At 38.8% G+C, this 24992-nt stretch overlaps 3 protein-coding genes across 14 annotated transcripts; all 3 read left to right on the forward strand.

Annotated features, from left to right (window-relative positions):
• Positions 1-87: 87 nt before the first annotated feature.
• Positions 88-24972, forward strand: LOC149618211 (uncharacterized). Of its 12 annotated transcripts, none has more exons than XM_089855368.1 (6): positions 88-394; positions 1017-1760; positions 3629-3877; positions 4928-5568; positions 5894-6561; positions 9659-9775. In XM_089855368.1, the coding sequence occupies exons 2-5, from the start codon at positions 1139-1141 to the stop codon at positions 6551-6553; spliced, it is 2172 nt and encodes a 723-aa protein (XP_089711494.1). In that variant the 5' UTR covers positions 88-394; positions 1017-1138; the 3' UTR covers positions 6554-6561; positions 9659-9775. The 12 variants fall into 12 exon arrangements, with proteins under 12 accessions (XP_089711494.1, XP_089711495.1, XP_089711493.1 ...); XM_089855369.1 differs by having other exon boundaries at positions 9695-9775; XM_089855367.1 differs by lacking the exon at positions 9659-9775 and adding an exon at positions 6797-6895.
• On the forward strand, positions 6895-9775 carry LOC149618212 (uncharacterized). Its single transcript, XM_089855385.1, has 4 exons — positions 6895-7555; positions 7712-7966; positions 8036-8490; positions 8808-9775. Exons 1-4 carry the CDS (start codon positions 6895-6897, stop codon positions 9471-9473), a joined length of 2037 nt encoding a protein of 678 aa, XP_089711511.1. The 3' UTR covers positions 9474-9775.
• LOC149618213 (uncharacterized) lies at positions 13637-15258 on the forward strand. Its single transcript, XM_089855399.1, has 3 exons — positions 13637-13776; positions 13858-14381; positions 14461-15258. Exons 2-3 carry the CDS (start codon positions 13905-13907, stop codon positions 15124-15126), a joined length of 1143 nt encoding a protein of 380 aa, XP_089711525.1. The 5' UTR covers positions 13637-13776; positions 13858-13904; the 3' UTR covers positions 15127-15258.
• Positions 24973-24992: the final 20 nt, after the last annotated feature.

Here is a 24992-nt window from a genome sequence, read left to right on the forward strand (position 1 = left end):
TAGTACAAAATTGGTACTTTTTGCCCGATTGAACGGGCCTCTATAGCGCGAGCAGCTTTTGCGTCGTTGAGCGCATGAATTGAGTGGGCTATCGGTGGATGGAGTAATATTTGAGGATATATATCTACAATATAATTCTTTTAAGGAACTCTTCATTTTCACTCCAATAAAAGTACTCCATGGAAAATGCTACTAGAGTAAGGACTAAGGAGAATCAAAATCTTTTACATTTCGGGCCTCGGCGAAGGGTAACGGTGATGCTTAAATACTTAAACAAGTTCTATGATGTTTTTGAAGTGAAAACCATTGTGTTTCGTTAATTGCGGTTCGATTAATAAACTTATAAACATTAAACTGTTATTCTTGGAATATTATTGAAGGAGCATAGATAATCGTAAGTAATATTTTGCATGTTTTATACAATTCTTAACTTAGTAAGTCTGAGCTGAAGACAGAGTCCTCCATTGTTATGTTATGTTATTATGCCGAGGGTTGCGATAAGCGATAAAATTTCATTTATAAATGCGATATTTATATTAAATACGTTTTAATCGCACCTTCTTTAAACCATCCATAAGAGGTTATAATTACCAATTATATTTAGAGTAATTAACGCTATAGGCCAAAAAAGACAGATAACATTAAAGGGGGGTAGAAAATTTCAACCCTCCCTTAGATTCTATACGCTTTAAGCTAACTGACTGCGTTGTTGTTTACCCACCGTGACAATTTGTTTAGAAAAATAGAAACCTTGGTTAAAAGGGACACTAAATTGGTTTGGGGGCCCAGTTTAGTTCCTCTTACCAAAAATTACCTGTACTACACACTCTAATGTATAAATATTGTTAACGTTCAATTGTAAAAAAAATGTTTTTTGGGCTAATTTGCTGCGTTTAAAATATTCTAATAAGCAGACAACGCTGTTTATATATATATATTAAAAAAACGATCGGTTGTTTGTTTAAAAAAACGTATTTTCTTTAATTTTATTTACAAAAAACTCAATAACAATCCAGAGTCAAAAATCCAAAAATACGTTAACGTTAACGTAGTGAGAAAAATCAAAATTTAAAAAAATTGTATCTAAAAACTGTCTCTCGTGCTTAAAACACAAACAAACAAACAAACAAAAAAAGCAATGTGTCTTTTGAACTTGGAAGACGATTTTGCCGTTTTGCCAATTAGCGTCTATGATAATGTCGAAACGGAATTTTACAAAGTAATACATCATAAGTGCGCGTACACTGACTCGGAAAATGATTCCGCTAATGAGAAACCGAAACGAAACGTCATTAAAACGTTAATTAAACGCAAAAATATCGCGACTCTAAAAGAAAAAGAGAAACGTCGCAAAATTCGTTCGGAAAGTGTTGAGAATGTTGAAAGTGATGAAGGAACCAACGTTGAACGTTTGTGCGAAGTTATTTTTGATTTGGAACAAGATGATGATGATGATGATGAAGAATTATCAAATCATTATTCGGATAAGTCGCAGTCTGATAAAAGTACCTCGGGATCTGAGGGAAGTAAATCCGATTCTGATAAGGGAACGTCGTCTGATTCAGACGATTGTGACGTCACACCTAAACGTAAAACCAAATCGAGTGGTAAAATGGCCAAGGTGGATGAAATTTCCGTTTGCCCAACTTGCGCCAAAGTATTCCCGTCACAGAAGAGTTTAAAAACTCATCTAAGATTTAATCACAAATCTAAAGAGTTCAAATGTGATCAATGTGATCGGGCATTCACCTCGAATTTAGGTCAGGGCACAATTTTAATTCTCCGACTTCAAAGGGAGTTAAAAGCAAATCAGAAACAATTTCAGTCCAAAATAACCATACTTGCCGAGAAATCAGCGCTCAGAGCGGTTTTTATGTTCAACTTCAAGATTATATACTTCTGATTTTTTGAAGTACGTTACTTGAACCCCGAATATTTTTTCAATGTTTTTGAAGCCTACATTCAGGGGTTTTATTATCTAATGTTAATCCTACCAGCGCCTGTAGCGTTGTTTACCTACTAATACACCGGTGTATTCAGGGTGAAGTCACCATATAGGGGCCATAGAAATAACATTGATTTTAAACCGCCTGGTTTAACTCTGGTTCTATAAGAGATACGGGGTTGTCCTTTGAGTATGTTATAGCCCTATTTCTTAGCTTTCCAACGGTACTAAATACTTTGGGTTACAACAATTAGGGACCGAGTAATTAAGCAAAATGTTCATCAACGTCCTCTCCATAGCGTTAACATGGGCGCATTTACACGGCACGTTTTATCTCCGGTTCTATTAGAGATACGGGGATGTCCTTTGAGTATGTTATAGCCCTATTTCTTAGCTTTCCAATGGTACTAATTACTTTGGGTTACAACAATTAGGGCCCGAGTAATTAAGCAAAATGTTCATCAACGTCCTCTCCATAGTGTTAACATGGGCTTATTTACACGGCACGTTTTATCTCTGGTTCTATAAGAGATACGGGGTTGTCCTTTGAGTATGTTATAGCCCTATTTCTTAGCTTTCCAATGGTACTAAATACTTTGGGTTACAACAATTAGGGACCGAGTAATTAAGCAAAATGTTCATCAACGTCCTCTCCATAGCGTTAACATGGGCGCAATTTACACGGCACGTTTTATCTCTGGTTCTATAAAAGATACGGGGATGTCCTTTGAGTATGTTATAGCCCTATTTCTTAGCTTTCCAATGGTACTAAATACTTTGGGTTACACACAATTAGGGCCCGAGTAATTAAGCAAAATGTTCATCAACGTCCTCTCCATAGTGTTAACATGGGCTTATTTACACGGCACGTTTTATCTCTGGTTCTATAAGAGATACGGGGATGTCCTTTGAGTATGTTATAGCCCTATTTCGTAGCTTTCTAATGGTACTAATTACTTTGGGTTACAACAATTAGGGCCCGAGTAATTAAGCAAAATGTTAATAGACGTCCTCTCCATAGCGTTAACATGGGCTTATTAACACGGCCCCTTTTAACTCTGGTTCTATAAGAGATACGGGGATGTCCTTTGAGTATGTTATAGCCCTATTTCTTAGCTTTCCAATGGTACTAATTACTTTGGGTTTCAACAATTAGGGACCGAGTAATTAAGCAAAATGTTCATCAACGTCCTCTCCATAGCGTTAACATGGGCGCATTTACACGGCACGTTTTATCTCCGGTTCTATTAGAGATACGGGGATGTCCTTTGAGTATGTTATAACCCTATTTCTTAGCTTTCCAATGGTACTAAATACTTTGGGTTACAACAATTAGGGCCCGAGTAATTAAGCAAAATGTTCATCAACGTCCTCTCCATAGGATTAACATGGGCGCATTTACACGGCACGTTTTATCTCCGGTTCTATTAGAGATGCGGGACGTCCTTTGAGTATGTTATAGCCCTATTTCTTAGCTTTCCAACGGTGCCCAATACTTGGGGTTACTACAATCAGAACCCCAAGAAATAAGCTTATTTATAATTATTGCATTTGAGCGCCTTGGTTAAATTGAAATTTTAAAGCAAAAAAAAAATTCTAATTGCTTGAAACTCCCTTTGAAACGAGGACGAAAAACTCGCCTTTTATCAACTTTAATCTCAATTAATTTATTGTACGCATTAGGTTTAAGTAGCCATAGACGAAGCCATTCGGGAAATCAAAGTCTAACATGCGAAATATGCAATAAAACGTTTAAAACCAAATCTAATTTGAGACAACATCGTTTAAAGCACACGAATGAAAACGAGTTTATGTGCTCGCATTGCCCTTATCGCTGTTCTTCCAAAAGTTACATGAAAACTCATGAACGTATGCACAGTAACGAGCGACCGCACGCCTGCGACCAATGCGATGCAAAATTTAAATTAAAAGGTTATTATTAAATTTAAGGCCTATTCAGACGAGAGTAAAATCTTACGTTCCCGTCGGTCTCCTCGTTAATTTCGTTTCGGTAGCGTCGGTACGTCAGGGTTGATACAAACCTGGAAAACTCGGGGAAATATATTGGAAAAAAACCTCGATTAGTCAGGGATTTGGAAAATGGGGGTAAAAGGCCGGGGATTAGTCAGGGATTTGGAAAATGGGGGTAAAAGGCTGGGGATTAGTCAGGGATTTGGAAAATGGGGGTAAAAGGCCGGGGATTAGTCAGGGATTTGGAAAATGGGGGTAAAAGGCCGGGGATTAGTCAGGGATTTGGAAAATGGGGGTAAAAGGCCGGGGATAAGTCAGGGATTTAAAGCTCTTTTCTAAAAAGTCAGGGGTAAAAGGCCGGGGATAAGTCAGGGATTTAAAGCTCTTTTCTAAAAAGTCAGGGGTAAAAGGCCGGGGATAAGTCAGGGATTTAAAGCTCTTTTCTAAAAAGTCAGGGGTAAAAGGCCGGGGATAAGTCAGGGATTTAAAGCTCTTTTCTAAAACGTCAGGGGTAAAAGGCCAGGGATAAGCCAGGGATTTAAAGCTCTTTTCTAAAAAGTCAGGGGTAAACCGCCGGGGATAAGTCTGGGATTTAAAGCTCTTTTCTAAAAAGTCAGGGGTAAAAGGCCGGGGGTAAGTCAGTGATTTAAAGCTCTTTTCTAAAAACTCAGGGGTAAAAGGCCGGGGATAAGTCAGGGATTTAAAGCTCTTTTCTTAAAAGTCAAGGGTAAAAGGCCGGGGATAAGTCAGGGATTTAAAGCTCTTTTCTAAAATGTCAGGGATTTTTTAATGTAAAAATTTCGTCCGAACCCTGGCCCGACGAAACTCAACAATTTTCCAAACTAAACCCGGGACGAATCGTGTACGTAATCGCGTTGACACATGTCTAATTAACCAAGCAAAGCGACTTAATTCACCGATACGAACGCAAGATTTTAGTGTAGTCTGTAAAGGCCTTTAATTAAAAACGAGTTAATTTGTAAACATCCCGGGCTAAAATTTTAATTGCAGGTCATTTAATACAACACATTCGCATACACACTGACGAAAAACCGTACATGTGCGAAACATGCGGCATGAGAAGCCGGCAAATTGCGCAACACTTAAACCATTTAAAAATGCACGAACATGGCGCGACCGAGTTCAAATGCGAACGTTGCGCCCTTTGTTTTAAGAACAACAAGCAATTAATGAGTCATATATTCATGATTCATAAAGGCGGAATAAGTAACACGGAATGGAAATGTTCCAATTGCAATTTAAATTTCGATTCAAAACTCGAGCTAAAAAATCACCGGGCTTGCAGTCACGGGGCCTCGAGAATGGGAGGTCGCAACTCGAGTGGTCCTTTGACATGCGCAGAATGTCAAATGGATTTCACAGTCGGAGTTGATTATAAGAAACATTTGCTGGAAGTTCATAATAGAGTCGCGTATCAATGCGAGGAATGCGGGTTGCAATGCAAAAGCAACGCCGTTTTGTTGCAACATCGTATGACTCACACCGGGTTGAAACCCTTTAAATGCCCGTTTTGCGAATATTCTTGCAATTTGAAACCGCAATTAGAGTCCCATAAAAGAATTCATACTGGAGAAAAACCATATGATTGTAATGTTTGCGGGAAGGCATTTAGACTTAAAAATCATTTGCAGGTAGGTTTCTTATGTTTGTAGGGCTATCCCGGAAGCCTTAGTGTGACGTCATAGAACCAAATCGGTATCAAACATGGCTTCCCACTGTCAAAGTTAAGCCCATGACGTTTTACCTACGCACTGACGTCACAACTGAGATAGCTCTACTCTATGCGTAGTTTTCAGGCTAGAAGCATTGATACCGTTTACTGGTACAAAGTAGCCTCGCCTCCTGGTACCAGTAAATGGTATTAATCCTCCTTGTCTGAATTAACTATGTATATTGTTTCTTTCTTAAATAATTGGTCAATTTTCAAGCTTAATTAATATTCATTTTTATTAAAAGAATCATATGAATATTCATTTGGCAACTCGACCATACGTTTGCGAAGATTGCGGATCGTCATTTACGCAATTGGCTTCGTTAAACTTGCACAAGCAAACGGTGCATAAACGCGAGAAACTTTATTCTTGCGATAAATGCGAGGCCTCATTTCGTTTAAAAAAGGAGCTAAAAACGCATAAAATTACGCATTCAACCGATAATCCTTTCAAATGCGAGAATTGCGGCGATATGTTCAGATTGGAATCGAATTTACGCGAACATATGAAATTGCACGAGACGCAAGAAGCGCCTAAAACCTTCGCTTGCGATTTATGCGATCAGGCTTTTCGCGAACAGGCGCATTTAACTGAACATCGCAAATTGCACGATACCGATAAACCGTATAAATGCAGACGATGTCCGTCCGCCTTCAGGTCAAGGGCTAATTTGTCCCGACACGAAAAGGGACATTTGAAGAAGCAGGACACCGTTAAAACGTCACCTACCAGCGCGGGACATAGTCGCGAACGCGAATCCACGTCCAATTATCACGAACAACACGTACCCGCTCAGGAAGAACGCGTTGTTGAGAACCAAACCGGTGGTGGATTTCCAATTGGATACTACGGAGTACCTGGTGGTTTCATGAACAGTTTTCATAATTTCGTCATGGATAATTAATTAAAAATGTGTGTAATTTGTTTAAATCATGTTTATTTTTTAATTACGTAATTATTCACCTTACTACGATTTATTTGAGATGATATCATATTACTGTCTTAAAGTGTGTAGTATATGTATTGTTAGGCCTAACATACTTTATTTTCATTTTTTGATGAATTACACGTAAGCCTATGATGTTCTGGTTCCAAATCAGGTGAATTCAATGATTGGGGGATATAAATATTTTGCGTTGATTTATAGTTTATATTTGCGACGTCAGGGAATTTTTGGTTGATTGCTTCGGTTGTTCATATATGTACAGATAAAAATACGTGAAATAAAAATCAAATTTGAAAACAATGTGTATCTTGAGCAACGATGAGACATTTTCCGTTTTGCCAATCAGCGTTTACGATTTCGTCGAAACTGAATTTCATAAAACAATACGTCATAAGTGCGCCTATGTTTACGCCGATAATTATACCGAACTTGACCATGTTGCGAAAATTAATGCAAAATCCAAGCGCGATGCGGAAACCGTTGAAGGTACTGAACGCACTGCGAACAAAAGACAAAAATTGAACCGTAAATGTAAACTCGAATCAACTGATATGGTAATTGCGATCGAAGCCAATTGTCAAGACAACGAAGGCAAAGTTGTTAACGATGACGAAGTTGAAAGTGACTTTCATGAAGAAATTTCTTCGTGTACTTCAAATGTTGCCGATTTAAATGATGTACAATCAGATGATGATAAGTCAGAGACGTCAATACAGGCTAACGATAGCCCTGCTGATAAACTGACGTCAGAATCAGAAGAAAGCGATGCCAGCTCAGTTAAGTCAGTTAAGAAGCCCCGAAAGCGGGCTCCAAAATCAGCAACGAAGATAAACTGGTCATGCTCATTGTGCAATGAAACATTATCGACAAAAAACGCCTTAGCTCGTCATCGAAAGGAATCGCACGTAATTGAATCGTTAAAATGCGAAGAATGTGACAGAACGTTCACGACAAAATCAGGTCAGTGATTTTTAATGTGTTTTATGAACACTTTTCAAATGGTCAAGGGTTCAAATAAAGTTTGGTGTTTTTAGCTGCCCCTCCCTTTTTTGAAAATGGTTTATTAGCGCTATTGAATTAGTAATTAGGAAATTAAAAATTAGGCATATTTATTAGGTTTTCTAACTCACCAAAGAAGTCACAAAAGATATCCGAATCAGAGTTCGAAATGCGATTTTTGCGATAAAACATTCAAAAGTCAATATCTTTTGAACGAACACCGTAACAAGCATACTGGGGAAAAACCGTACATGTGTTCGTATTGCCCTTTTCGATGCAGGGTGAAGGGTTACTTGCAAAAGCACGAGCGATATCATATTGGCGAACGAAAGTACGCTTGCGAGCATTGCGATGCTAAATTCAAGAAGAAAGGTCCGTCCACCGTGATATTTGGGTTTGATTTAAAGTTCTGGTTTAATTCGAAGTTGCTACTAATTGCAGACCATTTGACGCAACATGTCCGTCTTCACACTGACGAAAAACCGTACATGTGCGCAAAATGCGGAATGCAAAGCCGGCAATTGTCGACGCATTTGGCTCATTTGAAAACGCACGATCGACGATTAATGGGTCATTCAAATAAAACGTCAGAACTTCGATGCGAAGAGTGTTCAATCACTTTCGACAATAGATTAGCTTTCAAAGAGCATTTTGCCTCTGTTCATGGTAGAAGCCCTTACCAATGCGAAGAATGCGGTTTGCAATGCAAATGCAACGCGGTTTTGAAACAACATCGAATGACTCATACGGATTTTAGACCCTTCAAATGCGACACTTGCGATTTCGCTTGCAAACTCAAAACGCAATTAGATAGACATAGAATGGTTCATACTGGCGAAAAGCCTTTTAAATGCGATACCTGCGGAAGAGCCTTTCGACTCAAAAAGAACTTACAGGTAGGTTTCATCAATTGAACACGATTGGCTCCTAAGTTCGGCAAGTGAAATCTGAGATAAATAGGTGCTCTAACTGTGGAACGACTCGGGTTGGGTGGGACGCCAAAAATGGGAAAGGAATAGTCGGACTTATTTGTAATTGGTCACGAAGGGCTACGGACTAACCAATTACAATTGAGTCCGACTACTCCTCCCCCATTTTTGGCAACCCACCCAACCCGAGACGTTCCACAGCTAGCGCGCATGCCTATTTCCCTCAGATTTTGCATCATCCTTGGTTTCTGGCAATGGAAATCAATTAGCCCTTTGTTCAATAGGCACACATGAATGTTCACACGGGAAAGAAACAGTTTGTTTGCGAAGATTGTGGATCGTCCTTCACGCAACTCTCGAGTTTAATATTGCATAAGCAAACGGTGCATAAACGCGTCAATCTTTATTCTTGCGATAAATGCGACGCCTCTTTTCGTTTAAAAAAGGAACTCAGAACGCATAGTATTACGCATTTAACCGACAATCCTTTCAAATGCGATATTTGCGCACGCGTATTCCGTTTGGAATCGATTTTTCAAGAACACATGAAAGCGCACGAGACCCAAGATGGACCCAAACCATTCGCGTGCGATTTATGTGATCAAGCTTTTCGCGAACAGTCGCATTTAACGGAGCATCTTAAATTGCACGAGGCTGTTAAAGATAAACCGTATAAATGCCAACAATGTCCATCTGGCTTCAGGTCAAAGGCCAATTTGACGCGACACGAAAAAGGACATTTGATGAAACAGGATGTCGTTAAAACCACGCCTTCTAAGCCCAGACGCGGTCGGCAACGAGCTACCACGTCCAATTACCAAAGTCAACATGTAACCACTGAAGAAGAACGCGTAGTTGATAATCCAACAGTCGGTGAAGTACCCATCGCGTATTACGAAGGACAAAGCGGTTTCATGAACAGTTTTCAAAATTTCGTCATGGATAATTAAAACTAACTTTTTTTTACGTAATTGCTTAGGAAAATACCACGATATAATTGGGGATGATATTACTGTCTTAAAGTGTGTAGTATATGTATTGTTAGGCCTAACTTACTTTATTTTCATTTGCATTCTCTTTTAAACATAAGCCTATGATGTCTGGTTCCAAGTAAGACGAACATATGTAATTTCAGGGGGATTATATATATTTTGCGTTGCTTTATACCCAGGGAATTTTGGTTCATTGCGTCGGTTGTTAATACATGTACAGATAAAAAATACGTGAAATAAAAAATCAAATTTGAAAACAATGTGTATCTTGAGCAACGACGAGACATTATCCGTTTTGCCAATCAGCGTTTACGATTCAGTCGAAACTGAATTTCATAAAACAATACGTCATAAGTGCGCCTATGTTTACGATGCTGAAAATGATACCGAACTCGACCACGTTGAGGAACTTAATGAAAAATCCAATCGCGATGCGGAAACCGTTGAAGGTACTGAACGTACTGCGAAGAAAAGAAAAAAATTGAACCGTGAATGTAAACTCGAATCGACTGATGTTGCGTTCGAACTCAATTGTCAAGACCAGGAAGGCAATGTTGACGATAACGAAGAATTTTCTTCGTGTACTTCAAATGTTGCCGACTTAGATGATGTACAATCGGATGATGATAAGTCAGAGACGTCAATACGTAAATCTGATCAGGCTAGCGATAGCCCCGCTGATAAAGTGACGTCAGAATCAGAGGAAAGCGATGCCAGTTCAGTTAAGTCGGCTAAGAAGCCCAAAAAGCGGGCTCGAAAATCTGCAACGAACAAAGTTTGGTCATGCACATTGTGCGATGAAACATTCCCGTCACAAAAGAAGTTAACGCGTCATCGCAAAGAATCGCACGTAATTGAATCGTTAAAATGCGAAGAATGTGACAGAACATTCACCACAAGATCAGGTCAGTGATTTTAATGTGTTTTATAGACCGTTTTCAGAAGTCAGTTTTAACATTGATATCTGGACAACCAAGACGTGTAAATTAAGATATGAAGTCCTATCTAACCACGTCTTCGTTGTCCACATACCGTCCTATCAATGTTCCAACTTAATCCTATACTGAGCAGACGACACTGTTGCCCCTCCCCCTTTTTTGGAAATGGTTTATTAACGCTCTTAAAATAATAATTAGGAAAGTTAAAAAAATTAGGATTCTTTTTTAGGGTTTTTAAGCCACCAAAAATCTCACTTGAAATATCCAAATAAGAGTTTAAAGTGCGATATCTGCGATAAAAAATTCAAATGTCTATATCTTTTGAATGAACATATGAACAAGCATACTGGGCTAAAACCGTACATGTGTTCGTATTGTCCTTTTCGATGCAGGATAAAGAGTTACTTAAAACAGCACGAGCAAAATCATACTGGCGAACGAAAGTACGCCTGTGATCAATGCGAGGCTAAATTTAAAAAGAAAGGTTGGTTTCAAATAATCTAGTGACTTACGTATTCCATTTGACTTGCTCTGAGAAAATGGTAGTGCGAACGCGATCTTATCTAATTCCACAAATGGAACACTTAATTTCTTTCGGAGCAATAATTGAAATGCTAGTTTTGGATAATTTCATGTTGCCACTAATTGCAGAGCATTTGACGCAACACGTTCTTCTTCACACTGACGAAAAACCGTACTTGTGCGCAACATGCGGAATGCGAAGTCGGCAATTGTCGACGCATTTGGCTCATGTTAAAACGCACGAGCGAGGTGCAAATGCGCACGAGCGTGGTGCAAATGCGAAGAAACGTGAAACGCCGGTACTTCGTTGCGACGAGTGTTCAATTACTTTCGACGATAGATTCAATTACAAAGAGCATTTTACCTCTGTTCACGGTAGAAACCTTTACCAATGCGAGGAATGCGGTTTGCAATGCAAAAACAACGCCATTTTGAGGCAACATCGAATGACTCATACGGATTTTAGGCCCTACAAATGCGACGCTTGCGATTTTTCCTGCAAACTCAAAACGCAATTAGAGATGCATAAATCGGTTCACACCGGCGAAAAGCCTTTTACGTGCGACACCTGCGGAAAGGCCTTTCGAGTGAAAAAGAACTTACAGGTAGGTGACGCGATTGGCTGCTTAGTTTAAGCCAATGAAAATCAACAACCCGTTTCCACCAATAGGCACACATGATTAGTCACACTGGAAGGAGAGACTATGTTTGCGAAGATTGCGGATCGTCGTTTACGCGGCATCCCAATTTAATATGGCATAAGCAAACGGTGCATAAACGCGTCAATCTTTACGCTTGCGATAAATGCGACTTATCGTTTCGTTTAAAAAAGGAACTCAGAGTGCATAAAGTTGAGCATATGACCGACAACCCTTTTAAATGCGATATTTGCGCACGCGTATTCCGTTTGCAATCAAATTTGCAAGAACATATGAAAACGCACGAGACGCTAGACGCTCCCAAACCATTCGCGTGCGATTTATGCGATCAGGCCTTTCGAGAAGAAATTCATTTAACCGAACATCGTAAACTGCACGAAGCTACTAAAGATAAACCGTATAAATGCCAACAATGTCCATCGGCCTTCTTATCCAAAGCCAATTTGACTCGACATGAAAAAGGACATTTGATGAAACAGGACGTCGTTAAAACCACGCCTTCCAAATCGAGACGCGGTCGGGAACGAGCTAGCACGTCCAATTACCAAAGTCAACCTTTAACAGCTGATGAAGAACGCGTTGTTGATAATCCAACAGGCGGCGAAATACCCATCGCGTATTACATGGGACAAAGCGGTTACATGAACAGTTTTCAAAATTTCGTCATGGATAATTGAAAATGTTTTTTTGTTATTGTTATTATTATTATTTTTTTTGGCGTAATTGCGCCATAGTACGATTTACTTGGGATGATATTACTGTCTTAAAGTGTGTAGTATATGTATTGTTAGGCCTAACTTACTTTATTTTCAATTTTTCTCATTTAATCATAAGCCTATGATGTCTGGTTCCAAGTTAGGCGATATCAATATCGGGATCGGGATAGGGGATATAAATATATTTTACGTTGCTTTATAGTTTATATTTGCGACGTCAGGGGAATTTTTGGTTGATTGCTTCGGTTGTTAATACATGTACAGATAAAAATACGTGAAATAAAAATCAAATTTGAAAACAATGTGTATCTTGAGCAACGATGAGACATTTTCCGTTTTGCCAATCAGCGTTTACGATTTCGTCGAAACTGAATTTCATAAGACAATACGTCATAAGTGCGCCTATGTTTACGCCGATAATGATACCGAACTCGACCATATTGCGAAACTTAATGCAAAATCCAATCGCGATGCGGGAACAGTTGAAGGTACTGAACGCACTGCGAACAAAAGACAAACATGCAAACCCGAATTGACCACGACAACAGTTGCTGCAATCGAAAAGGAAGTTGAACAATTTGAACCTGACTTACAAGAAGATAATTCTTCGAGTATGCCATATGTTTTTGACTTAAATGATGATGAAGAATCGGATGATGCAAAGTCAGTGACGTCACTAATTATATCTGAGAAAGATAGCCGTAGCGCCACTGATAAACTGACTTCAGAATCAGAGGAAAGTGATGCCAGCTCTGTTAAGTCATTCAAGAAACGAGCTAAAAAAACTAAGGCGTTGGAAAAGCAAACTGAGACAACTACAACGGTTAGAATCTGGTCGTGCACATTATGCGATGAAACATTCTCGTCACAAAAAAAGTTAATACGTCATCGAAAAGAATCGCACGTAATTAAATCGTTGAAATGTGAAGAATGTGACAGGACGTTCACCACAACATCAGGTCAGTAATTTAATCTGTTTTATAGACACTTTCCAAAAGTTGGGGGTTAGTAAGGAAATTAAAAAATTCGTCATTTTTATTAGGTTTTTTAAGACACCAAAATAGCCACAGGGAAAATTCGCAACAAAGTTTAAAGTGCGAAATTTGCGATAGAACCTTTAAATCTCGATTTCTATTGGCCGAACATGGTTACAAGCATACGGGGGAGAGACCGTACATGTGTTCTTATTGCCCATTTACATCCGCGACTAAGTCTTACTTGAAACGCCACGAGCTATTTCATACTGGCGAAAGGCCATACGCCTGCGATCAGTGCGATGCTAAATTCAAACATAAAGGTACCTTCGGTTCCTAAGAAACTAAAGGCCTTTTCAAACGATGCAATTTTTGACACAACTAAATGGGTCAATTAATTTGAGTCAGCAAAAGCTGGTCGGTGATCAATTTATAATCTGGTTGTTCAAAATGTATGTTGTATCGTCTGAATGAGCCTTAAGGGATTCGTGCATTACGAGTTTCGATTCATTTCATGTTGCTGTTAATTGCAGGGCATTTGACGCAACATGCCCGGCTACATACTGACGAAAAACCGTACATGTGCGAAATATGCGGAATGCGAAGCCGGCAATTGTCGTCGCATTTGAATCATTTGAAAAAGAAACACGAAGGGCACGTAGTAACGCCGAATAAAAGCGTAACCCCTAAACGATATTTTACCACGGGTAGCCCTAAACCCCGTAGAAGACGTAAAACGAGTCGAACGCAAGAACTTAGTTGCAAAGAATGTTCCATCGATTTCCAAGATAGATTGACATTCAAAGAACATTTTGTCACTGTTCATGGTAGAAAGGCTTACCAATGCGAGGAATGCGGTTTGCAGTGCAAATGCAACGCCGAATTGAAGCAACACCGAATGACTCATACGAACTTTAATCCTTTTAAATGCGATTCTTGCGATTATGGATGCAAGTTGAAATCGCAATTGATTTTCCATAAAAGAATTCATACTGGCGAAAAGCCTTATGTTTGCGATACTTGCGGAAAGGCATTCCGACTAAAATCAAACTTAAAGGTAAGTTTTCATTGGCACACAAATTCTTAGTATCATTGGTTGGTGCCAATGAAAATCAAATACCCCGTTTGTTCAATAGGCACACATGAATGTTCATACTGGAATGAAAGCTTTTATTTGCGACGATTGCGGATCGTCGTTCTCGCAACTCGCCAACTTAATATTGCACAAGCAAACGGTGCACAAACAAGTTAATCTCTATTCTTGCGATAAATGCGACGCGTCTTTTCGATTAAAAAAGGAACTGAAAACGCATAGTATTACGCATTTAACCGACAATCCATTTAAATGCGATATTTGCGCTCGTGTATTCCGTTTGCAATCGAATTTGGAAGAACATTTGAAAACCCACGAGACCCAAGACGCGCCTAAACCATTTGCGTGCGATTTATGCGATCAGGCCTTTCGCGAACAGTCGCATTTAACCGAACATCGCAAACTGCACGAGGCTGCTAAAGATAAACCGTATAAATGCCAACAATGTCCATCGGCCTTTCGGACCAAAGCTAATTTGACGCGACACGAAAAAGGACATTTGATGAAACAGGACGTCGTGAAAACCACGCCTTCCAAACCGAGACGCGGTCGGGAACGAGCTAGCACGTCCAATTACCAAAGTCAACCTTTAACAGCTGAAGAAGAACGCGTAGTTGATAATCCAACCGGTGGCGAAGTACCTATCGCGTATTACGTGGGACAAAGCGGTTACATGAACAGTTTTCAAAATTTTGTCATGGATAATTAAAAATCGTGTATTTGTGTAATTGTTTAACGTAACTTTGGAAGTGTGTAGTATATGTATTCTTAGGCCTAATTTTCTTAATTAGGCAAGGGACAAATATTGATTTTTGGCATTAAAATTGAATTACAAACATAAGCATATATTGTCAGGTTCTTTAAAAGTCTTTCATACGAACCAATTAACGTTTTTGACTCAACTAAATGAGCCAACATCAATTTATTTTAGTTTTAAATTTATAATACAACTTAATTTACATACTTAAGTAAGTCGAGTTGCTCATCTAGTTGAGTCAAAAGTCCGATAATGTCTTAGGTCAGACGAAGCCAGTAAGATTTGTTCATGGGCAACGTTGGGGGTACGTAATTTCCAGGTCGATTCCTTGAAAATTTGAGAACCATGTGTATCTTGAGCAATGAAGAGCGTTTTTCCGTTTTGCCAATCAGCGTTTACGATTTCGTTGAAACTGAATTTCATAAGAAAATATTTCATAAGTGCGCGTATATTTATAATGAAATTTACTCCATTACGGAACTTACTCAAAAATCAAAACGCGATGCCGAAATAATTGAAGGTGCTGAACGCACCGTGAACAAAAGACAAAAATTGAACAACCCCGAATCAACCACCGTAATAGAAACAGTTGCGATTGAAGAAAATCGTCAGGAAAGTGAAGATAACGAAGATACTAATGAAACAAATCGCATTGCGAACCAAAGACCGAAATGGCGAAGAAAACGTAACCCTAAAACAACTTCGACAAAAGAAACGGTTGCGATTGTAGATAATTGTCAGGAAAGAGAAGGTAACGAAGATACAAATGAAACAAATCGCATTGCGAACAAAAAACAGAAATTGCCAAAGAAACGTAAGCCTGAAGCAACTTCGACAAAAGAAACAGTTCAAAATGACGACAACGAAGTTGAACAAATCGATAATGACTTTGACGAAGAAACTTCGTCCAGTAAAATTGTTTTCGATTTACAAGATGAAGAATCGGATGATGCTGAGTCAGTAACGTCATCAAAGATATCTGAGAAGGGTAGCGATATCGAAACTGATAAACTGACGTCAGAATCAGAGGAAAGCGAAGCTGATGCCGTTAAATCAGTCAAAAAGTCTAAAAACCAGTCTAAAAGATCTAAAATTACAAGGAACGTACCATGCACCATTTGCAATAAATCTTTCTCTACGCAAAGCAGTTTATCGCAACATCGAAATGCATTTCACTTGGTTAAATCCTTTAAGTGTGACGAATGTGACAAAAGTTTCACGTCAAAATTAGGTAAGGATTAGTTTTTTGGTGTTTTTTTTTTTTTTAATTTCGCTCAAAGGGTTTGATTGATGCGGTACTTCATTTAGGGTTAATATTCCATCAAAGAACTCACGGTAAATTTTCGCAAAAAAATTTAACTTGCGATATTTGCGATAAAATCTTCAAAACTCGAACCATTTTGAACGAACATCGTATGAGACATACTGGCGAAAAGCCGTACATGTGTTCGCATTGCCCTTTTCGATGCTCCGAAAAGGGATACTTGGCGCAACATGAGAAATTTCATAACGATGTCCGACCCCACGCTTGCGAACAATGCGATATGAGATTTAAATTAAAACGTAAATTGCGCAACAATTACTTTTGAAATTACCGCGATTGCTTAATTGCCTCTGTTTATTGCAGAGCACTTAAGGCAACATGTACGTCTTCACAGTGACGAAAAACCGTACATGTGCGAAGTATGCGGTGTGCGAACGCGGCAATTAGCCGCGCATCTGAGTCATTTGAAAACGCACAAACCACGTTCAGCCTCCGATAAAAATCAAACTTCATCTAGAAATGACACAGTTTATGAATTACTTTGCGAAGAATGTTCAATTAGTTTCGAGGACAGGGCCGAATACGTACAGCACGTAAAGAATGTTCATGGTAGAAAGGCGTACGAATGCGAGGAATGCGGTTTGCAATGCAAAACCAACGCTCATTTATATTTGCATCGCTTAACGCATACTGGTGTAAAGCCTTTCAAATGCGATTCTTGCGAATTTTCCTGCAAGTTGAAAACGCAATTGCGGGCGCATAAGATTACTCATTCGGATGACAAACTTAATAAACCTTATAAATGCGATACTTGCGGTAAAGCATTTCGAATGAAATGTCACTTGAAGGTAAGAAGCGTAACATTTTATTGTTGCACCGTTACAAATGGCAATTTCTTTGGTAGGCCCACACTCTTATCCATTCGGGAACTCGCCCTTACAAATGCGACGAATGCGACGCCACATTCACGCAACTCGGTCCGTTAAACTTGCACAAACAAACTGTGCACAAACGCGAGAATCTTTATTCCTGCGATAAATGCGATGCCTCTTTTCGTTTAAAGAAAGAACTAAAGACTCATCAAATCGCGCATTCGACTGACAACCCTTATAAATGCGATATTTGCGCGGAATTGTTTCGTTTCGAATCTACTTGGCGAAAACACTTGCAGTGGCACGAAACTCAAAACACACCCAAACCATTCGCGTGCGATTTATGCGATCAGACTTTTCGCGAACAGGTGCATTTAACCGAGCATCTTAAATTGCACGAGGCTGCTAAAGATAAACCGTACAAATGCAAGCAATGTCCATCGGGCTTCAGGTCAAAAGCCAATTTGACGCGGCATGAAAAGGGACATTTGAAGAAACAGGACGTCGTTAAAACCACGCCTTCCAAACCAAGACGCTGTCGGGAACGAGCTAGTACGTCCAATTACCAAAGTCAACATGTAAACACTGAGGAAGAACGCGTTGTTGATAATCCAACAGTTGGCGAATTTCCCAACTTATATTACGGAGCTCAAACCGGATTCATGAACAGTTTTCAAAATTTCGTTATGGATAATTAAAATTGAATAATTAATTATTTTTTTTGTATTTTTATTTTAATTTTTGTGTTAATTGCGTTGTAATTAATGATGATTTACTTAAATATAGAGAAGTGTGTAGTATATGTATTGTTAGGCCTAATTTTATTTACTTCAGGCCAAGGGGGGGTTTCGTTATAATTTTTCGCAGCTCAGTTGAACCATAAGCATATAATGTCAGGTTCCTCTCATAAGTCTTACGAAGCCAACATTTTCAATCGGCTAGATAACTCAAAACTGGATCAAAATTCTCTTGGTGCAGATTCAGCTTCTATTAAATGTCTATTCGCACGACCATCTAGACCTAGTTCAGGTGAAAAATTGTTTCCACTGAAAAATGCCTTAAAAATCAGGCGAAATCAGTTCAGTTTTGCGTTGTTTTGTTCACTCTCGCGTGTGACGTCACACAAAGCGTAATTTCATTATTGCTTCAATTACAATATGTAACTTTCGTCAAGACTACCGAATAAATAAATAAACAAACAAGAAATCAGTCAAATTAATAAACAATGTGTATCTTGAGTAACGAAGAGGAATTTGGCGTTTTGCCAATTAGCGTCTACGATTTCGTCGAAACTGAATTTCATAAGAAAATACTTCATAAGTGCGCCTATATTTACGATGAAAATTACAATCAAAATGATTTACAAACCACAAAGGTAACTCAAAAATCAAAACGTAATACGGTAGAAGGTACTGAACGCACTGCGAAAAAAAGACAAAACTTGACAAGGAAAAAACAACAACCGAAGACAACGACAAAAGTAACTGAAGAAAGTAATCAGGAAAGTGAAGAAAATGTTAACACCGCCCCGGAAGATGACGCGATTGAAGAGGACATTGGGGAAGACAATTCCTCAAGTAAAATTGTTTTCGACTTACAAGATGAAGAATCGGATGATGATGATAAGTCGGTGACATCATCAAAGATATCCCAGAAGAGTAGCGATAGCGTTTCGGATAAAGATACGTCAGAATCAGAGGAAAGCGATGCCAGCTCAGTCAAGTCCGCGAAGAAGACCAGGAATAAAAAACCAGTAAAAGCATCGACAACTGGGAGAAACTTACCATGCAACATTTGCGATAAAACGTTCTCATCGGTAAGCACATTATCGCGTCATCGAAGGAAACTTCACATTAATAAAACGTCAAAGAGCAACGATGTTAAATCGTTTCCGTGTGACGAATGTGACAGGACGTTCACGTCAAAATTAGGTAAGAATATGGTTTAGCATAAGTTTATGAGATATGTTCCATAACTGTGACACTTCACCCTGAATCTATGACCTACTTCAATCACTTCAAAATTACAAGCTCCAGTTTGTAATCCTTGACAAACTTATGGATGGAACATATCTTATGAACGTATGGTTTTAGTGTAGAGTCTGTTTGTCTGATGACGGACCTCATTTAGGTTTACTAAATCATCAAAAAAGTCACGGGAAATTTCCGCAACAAAGTTTAACTTGCGATATTTGCGGTAAAACGTTTAAAAATCGTTACCGTTGCAATAAACATCGTATGAAGCATACGGGCGAAAAACCGTACATGTGTTCCCTTTGTTCCTTTCGTTGCGCCGATAAAGAATATCTTAAAATGCACGAAAGAATGCATAGCGACGTGCGACCTTTCGCATGCGATCAGTGCGACGCCAAATTCAAATTAAAAGGTTATTGCAGTTTGATTAGATTTGTTTTGATTTGCTTAATTTGAGGTTTATTGCAGGTCACTTAGCTCAGCATGTTCTAATACATAGCGACGAAAAACCGTACATGTGTGAAATATGCGGCATGCGAAGCCGGCAAATTGCGCAACATTTAAGTCATTTGAAAATGCACCAACGACATTTAACAAACGATAAAGAAATGAAAGAACTCAATTGCAAAAAATGTGCCATGACGTTTGAAAACAGGAAAAGTTATTATAAACACTTAATGGATGTTCATGGTAAAACTGCCTTTGGTTGCGAAGAATGCGGGCTGCAATGCAAAAGTAACGCCGTTTTATGGAGGCATCGTTTAACTCATACTGGCGTTAAGCCTTTCAAATGCCCGTTTTGCGATTATTCCTGTACATTGAAAACGCAATTAGAGGCGCATAAAAGAACACATACTGGCGAGAAGCCTTACATTTGCGATACGTGCGGAAAGGCCTTTCGACTTAAAAAGACCTTGAAGGTGAGTTTCAGTCGCGTTATTTTGCGATTCCCAATAAAACTTTTTAATTATCCATATTTTTAAACGAAAAACTATATCCAATGGATTGTTTTTTTCTATAGGTACATACTAACATCCATTTGGCAACACGGCCGTACGCTTGCGAAGATTGCGGCTCATCATTTACACAATTAGCTTCGTTAAACTTGCACAAGCAAACTGTGCATAAACGCGAGAAACTTTATTCTTGCGATAAATGCGACGCATCCTTTCGTTTAAAGAAGGAATTGAACACTCATAAAATCACTCATTTAACCGACAACCCCTTTAAATGCGATATTTGCGGCGATATGTTCCGATTGGAATCAAACTTGCAAGAACATTTGAAAACGCACGAGACCCAAGACGCGCCTAAAGCATTCCCGTGCGATTTATGCGATCAGGCCTTTCGCGAACAGGTGCACTTAACCGAACATCGCAAATTACACGATACCGATAAACCGTATAAATGCAGACGATGTCCGTCCGCCTTCAGGTCAAGGGCCAATTTGTCCCGACACGAAAAGGGACATTTGAAGAAACAGGACACCGTTAAAACGTCACCTACCAGCGCGGGACACAGTCGCGAACGCGAATCCACGTCCAATTACCACGAACAACATGTCCCCGCACAGGAAGAACGCGTTGTTGAGAACCAAACCGGTGGTGGATTTCCAATTGGATATTACGGAGTACCTGGTGGTTTCATGAACAGTTTTCATAATTTCGTCATGGACAATTAAAAATGGTGTGTTTAATTAGTTTTTTTTTTGTGGCGTAGCGCGAATTACTTCATGGGGTTACTTACTCAAAGTGTGTAGTATATATTGGTAGGCCTAAATTACTTGTGGAACCTTACATTATAGACTTATGAATGACATAAATAAATAAATCAGAACTTAAACTTATACATTTTGTTCATTTTTATCTACATTTTTTTTTTTGGCGTTTACAAATGGTCCCATTAATTTACAGGTCGAGTCCTTGAATATTGATTACTCCAATTGTTAATAATGTACTGTACATAAAACATCAACATTAACATTAACGGGAAACCCGTATCTTATATTATAATCTGCGTAAACAATATTGAAAAAAAAATAAACATGTGTATATTAAGTAATGAAGAAGAATTTGGCGTTTTGCCAATAAGTGTTTATGATTTCGTCGAAACTGAATTTCATAAGAAAATTCTTCATAAGTGCGCCTATATTTACGATGAAAATTATAACCAAAATGATTTACAAACCACAACTGTTACACAAAAATCAAAACGTAGTACGGTAGAAGGTACTGAACGCACCGCGAACAAAAGACAAAAATTAAAATTGCGAAGGAAAAGTAACCCTAAAACAACTTGGACCAAAGAAACTGATGAAAATGAATCTGACCATTTTGACCATAAGGACGGTGGTCAATTGGAAAACGATTTGGACGAAGAAAATTCTTCGAATAAAATTGTTTTCGACTTACAAGATGAAGAATCGGATGACGGTAAGTCGGTGACGTCATCACAGGTATCTGAAAAGAGTAGCGATAGTGTTTCCGATAAAGATACGTCAGAATCGGAAGTAGAAAGTGAGGCCAGTTCCGAAAAGTCTGTTAAAAAAGCCAGAAATAGAAATAAAAGACGTGTTAAAACATCTGCAACCGGAAGAAACTTACCATGCACCATGTGCGATAAGACATTCTCTTCACGGAGCACATTATCGCGTCATCGAAAGAAATTTCACGAAATTAAGTCGTTAAAATGCGACGAATGCGACAGAATGTTCACGTCAACTTCCGGTTTATTAAACCATCAAAAAAGTCACGGAAGAAACGCGCATCAAAGTTTAACTTGCGATTTTTGCGACAAAACTTTTAAAAATCGATATTTGTGGAATGAACATCGTATGAGACATACTGGAGAAAAACCGTACATGTGTTCGCATTGCGCTTTTAGATGCTCCGAAAAGGGTTACTTGAAAATGCATGAAAGAATGCATACCGACGTTCGACCTTACGCTTGCGATCAGTGCGATGCCAAATTCAAATTAAAAGGTCATTATAATCATATTACAACCCTAAACAAGTTTCTGTTCTTAATTATTGTTCTGTTTGTTTAATTGCCTCCGTTTATCGCAGGTCACTTATCGCAACATCTCCGTATCCACACTGACGAAAAACCGTATATGTGCGAAATATGCGGCATGCGAAGCCGGCAAATATCGCAACACTTGGGTCATTTGAAAATGCACGAGAGACGTTTATTGTCCAATAAAACCTACGAATTACGTTGCGAAGAGTGTTCCACGAGTTTCCAGGATCGCAAAAGTTATAATAAACACTTAATGGATGTTCACGATAGAACGGCGTTCGAATGCGAGGAATGCGGTTTGCAATGCAAAAGCAACGCAGTTTTGTGGCAACATCGTTTAACGCATACTGGTGTAAAACCGTTTAAATGCGATTGTTGCGATTATTCCTGCAAGTTGAAAACGCAATTAGAAGCGCATAAAAGAATTCATACTGGCGAAAAGCCGTATATTTGCGATACATGCGGAAAAGCATTTCGACTTAAAAATCACTTAAAGGTAAGATTGATTTTGTTCATTTATTCTAGATTTCTTTCTGTTGAATTGACACTGTTTCGACACTAATTTCTCATTGGCTTAAAACGAATTAATTGACCCCTTTTTCGTGCAATTTTTTCGCGAAATAAAGTATATTTTATGGCTATTTAACTTATATATCGGTTCGAGCTCAATTTCCTGATTTTTAACAATTAATTATACTCATTCCGAAATCGTAATGTTATTCTGTGTGGAGCTTAACATTACGAGGTGGATAATTCCGACGTTTATGAATTCCTCCATTACGATACAATTTTATTATTTTTATTAAAAAAAAATACAGTTATTTGCAAAATTCCCGTTAAACTTGTCTCTAAGGCGAAGGCCTAAATCATCAACTTCTTATAGGGTTTTACGGTCAACTAACAATGTTTCCAAATAAATACTCCACGGGGATTCCCCGGTATTCGGAAGGGAAGGCGCACGCGCGGCGGCACCTTTGAGCTTTGAAGTCAGGGCGCCGGCGCGTTGGGGTTTCCCAGCTGCCAGGCTCTCGACTAAACTTCAAGGATGCCGCTTTAACAGTGCTGATACTACATACCAACGGGTTGGGGAGGGTTTTCCCCAAGAATGTAGGGCATTCCCCAGACAGACACAATTGGGGAATGCGGAAAGATGGTACCGGAAATGATTGGCACAATGGAAGCCGACTATTTTAGGAATGCGGAAAGATTACGTAACACTTCCTTTTTAGCTCCATCCACAATTATATCGTCATGACTGACTTATAATTTAACGCCCAGACCGAACCGCTTTACTTAGGAAGTTGAAATTTCGCAGGGACGTTATTCTTAACTAGTAGATAATCATTAAGAAATATTTTTGTAATCCGCTGCCATCTTGAAAAATGGAGGCCATCCCTACCCTAGTCGCTATTTACGTTAATCGCGTAGTACTTATTAACTTATTAAGTATATGATTGTAATTAACCTTTAGCCATGACTAATTTTAAGCCATGTAAAATCTACGGATTGTTTCTTCAATAGGTACACACTAATATCCATTTGGCAACTCGACCATTCGCTTGCGAAGAATGCGGATCGTCATTCACGCAATTGGCTTCGTTAAACTTGCACAAACAAACGGTGCATAAACGCGAGAAACTTTACGCCTGCAATAAATGCGACGCCTCCTTCCGTTTAAAAAAGGAATTGAACACTCATAAAATCACGCATTTAACCGACAACCCCTTTAAATGCGAGATTTGCGGCGATATGTTCCGTTTGGAGAACAGTTACCGCGAACACTTGAAATTGCACGAAGAAGACCACGCCCCCAAACCGTTCGCTTGCGATTTGTGTTGCCAGACCTTTCGCGAGCAAGCGCATTTAACCGAGCATCATAAACTGCACGAGACTGTTAGTGACAAACCGTACAAATGTAAGCAATGTCCATCCGCCTTCACTTCGAAAGCGAACTTATCTCGACATGAAAAGGGACATTTGAAGAAACAAACTACTTCTACTGTCACCACTACATCGGAATTTCACCCCGAATCGCGTCAAACCGAGGATAATCGTGTAGAAAATCGAGTTGACAATCCAGTTATCGTAAATCCAACTCCGTTTTTTCATCAAGTTCCTGGCAATTACATGAATAATTTTCATAATTTTATCATGGATTGTTAAAACGTTGGAGTAATGGTAAGAACGGTTTTAGGAGTTGTGCGCAGGGCCCCGGGCCCCAGGTAAACTGACCTCTCTAGAAAGCCCTGCAAGTTGTGCGCGTGACCATTGGTCCTTTCTGGAGTTCACGCGGTCTTTGATGTCATAGGACTTCTTCAGTATTAATTTCAAAACATGATCACTTTAAAAGGTTGTAACTAAATGTTTCAAAGGTAGCTGATAGTTTCCATTGTTGAAAGTGGAACAATTTTGTCGGTTTTCAGGGTTGTCGCTTTATGGTAACTTTTTCAAGTAATTGTAAATGTTAATTGTCGATTCTTAAGCGTTTTGTTAATCTTAATCATAAGTTGATGATAGAGTAATTAAAAATAAATGTCTGTAAATGGAAATCATTAAATGTTTTGTAATGTAGAAATATTCAAAATTATTTTATGCAACAACATGATTAGTTACTACATTTTTGTTTGTACTTGCAATTTGAACTTTGTAATAAAATTTCATATGAACCAAACTTGATTCTTATTTTAAATA

The sequence above is a fragment of the Phalangium opilio genome, unplaced genomic scaffold (genome assembly GCF_054372755.1).
Source record: "Phalangium opilio isolate 3A_F unplaced genomic scaffold, DU_Popi_V2 ptg000209l_1, whole genome shotgun sequence".
Classification (NCBI taxonomy): Eukaryota; Metazoa; Arthropoda; class Arachnida; order Opiliones; family Phalangiidae; genus Phalangium; species Phalangium opilio.

Excerpts from the sequence above, each read along its gene's own strand:
- LOC149618212 (XM_089855385.1), top strand. The coding sequence starts at position 6,895 with ATGTGTATCTTGAGCAACGATGAGACATTTTCCGTTTTGCCAATCAGC. Across the intron at positions 7,556-7,711 it reads AACGTTCACGACAAAATCAG|GTTTTCTAACTCACCAAAGA; the intron begins GTCAGTGATTTT and ends CATATTTATTAG. Across the intron at positions 8,491-8,807 it reads GACTCAAAAAGAACTTACAG|GCACACATGAATGTTCACAC; the intron begins GTAGGTTTCATC and ends TTTGTTCAATAG.
- LOC149618213 (XM_089855399.1), top strand. The coding sequence starts at position 13,905 with ATGTGCGAAATATGCGGAATGCGAAGCCGGCAATTGTCGTCGCATTTG. Across the intron at positions 14,382-14,460 it reads GACTAAAATCAAACTTAAAG|GCACACATGAATGTTCATAC; the intron begins GTAAGTTTTCAT and ends TTTGTTCAATAG.
- LOC149618211 (XM_089855365.1), top strand. The coding sequence starts at position 15,520 with ATGTGTATCTTGAGCAATGAAGAGCGTTTTTCCGTTTTGCCAATCAGC. Across the intron at positions 16,738-16,801 it reads TATGAGATTTAAATTAAAAC|AGCACTTAAGGCAACATGTA; the intron begins GTAAATTGCGCA and ends TGTTTATTGCAG. Across the intron at positions 17,287-17,342 it reads GAATGAAATGTCACTTGAAG|GCCCACACTCTTATCCATTC; the intron begins GTAAGAAGCGTA and ends TTTCTTTGGTAG.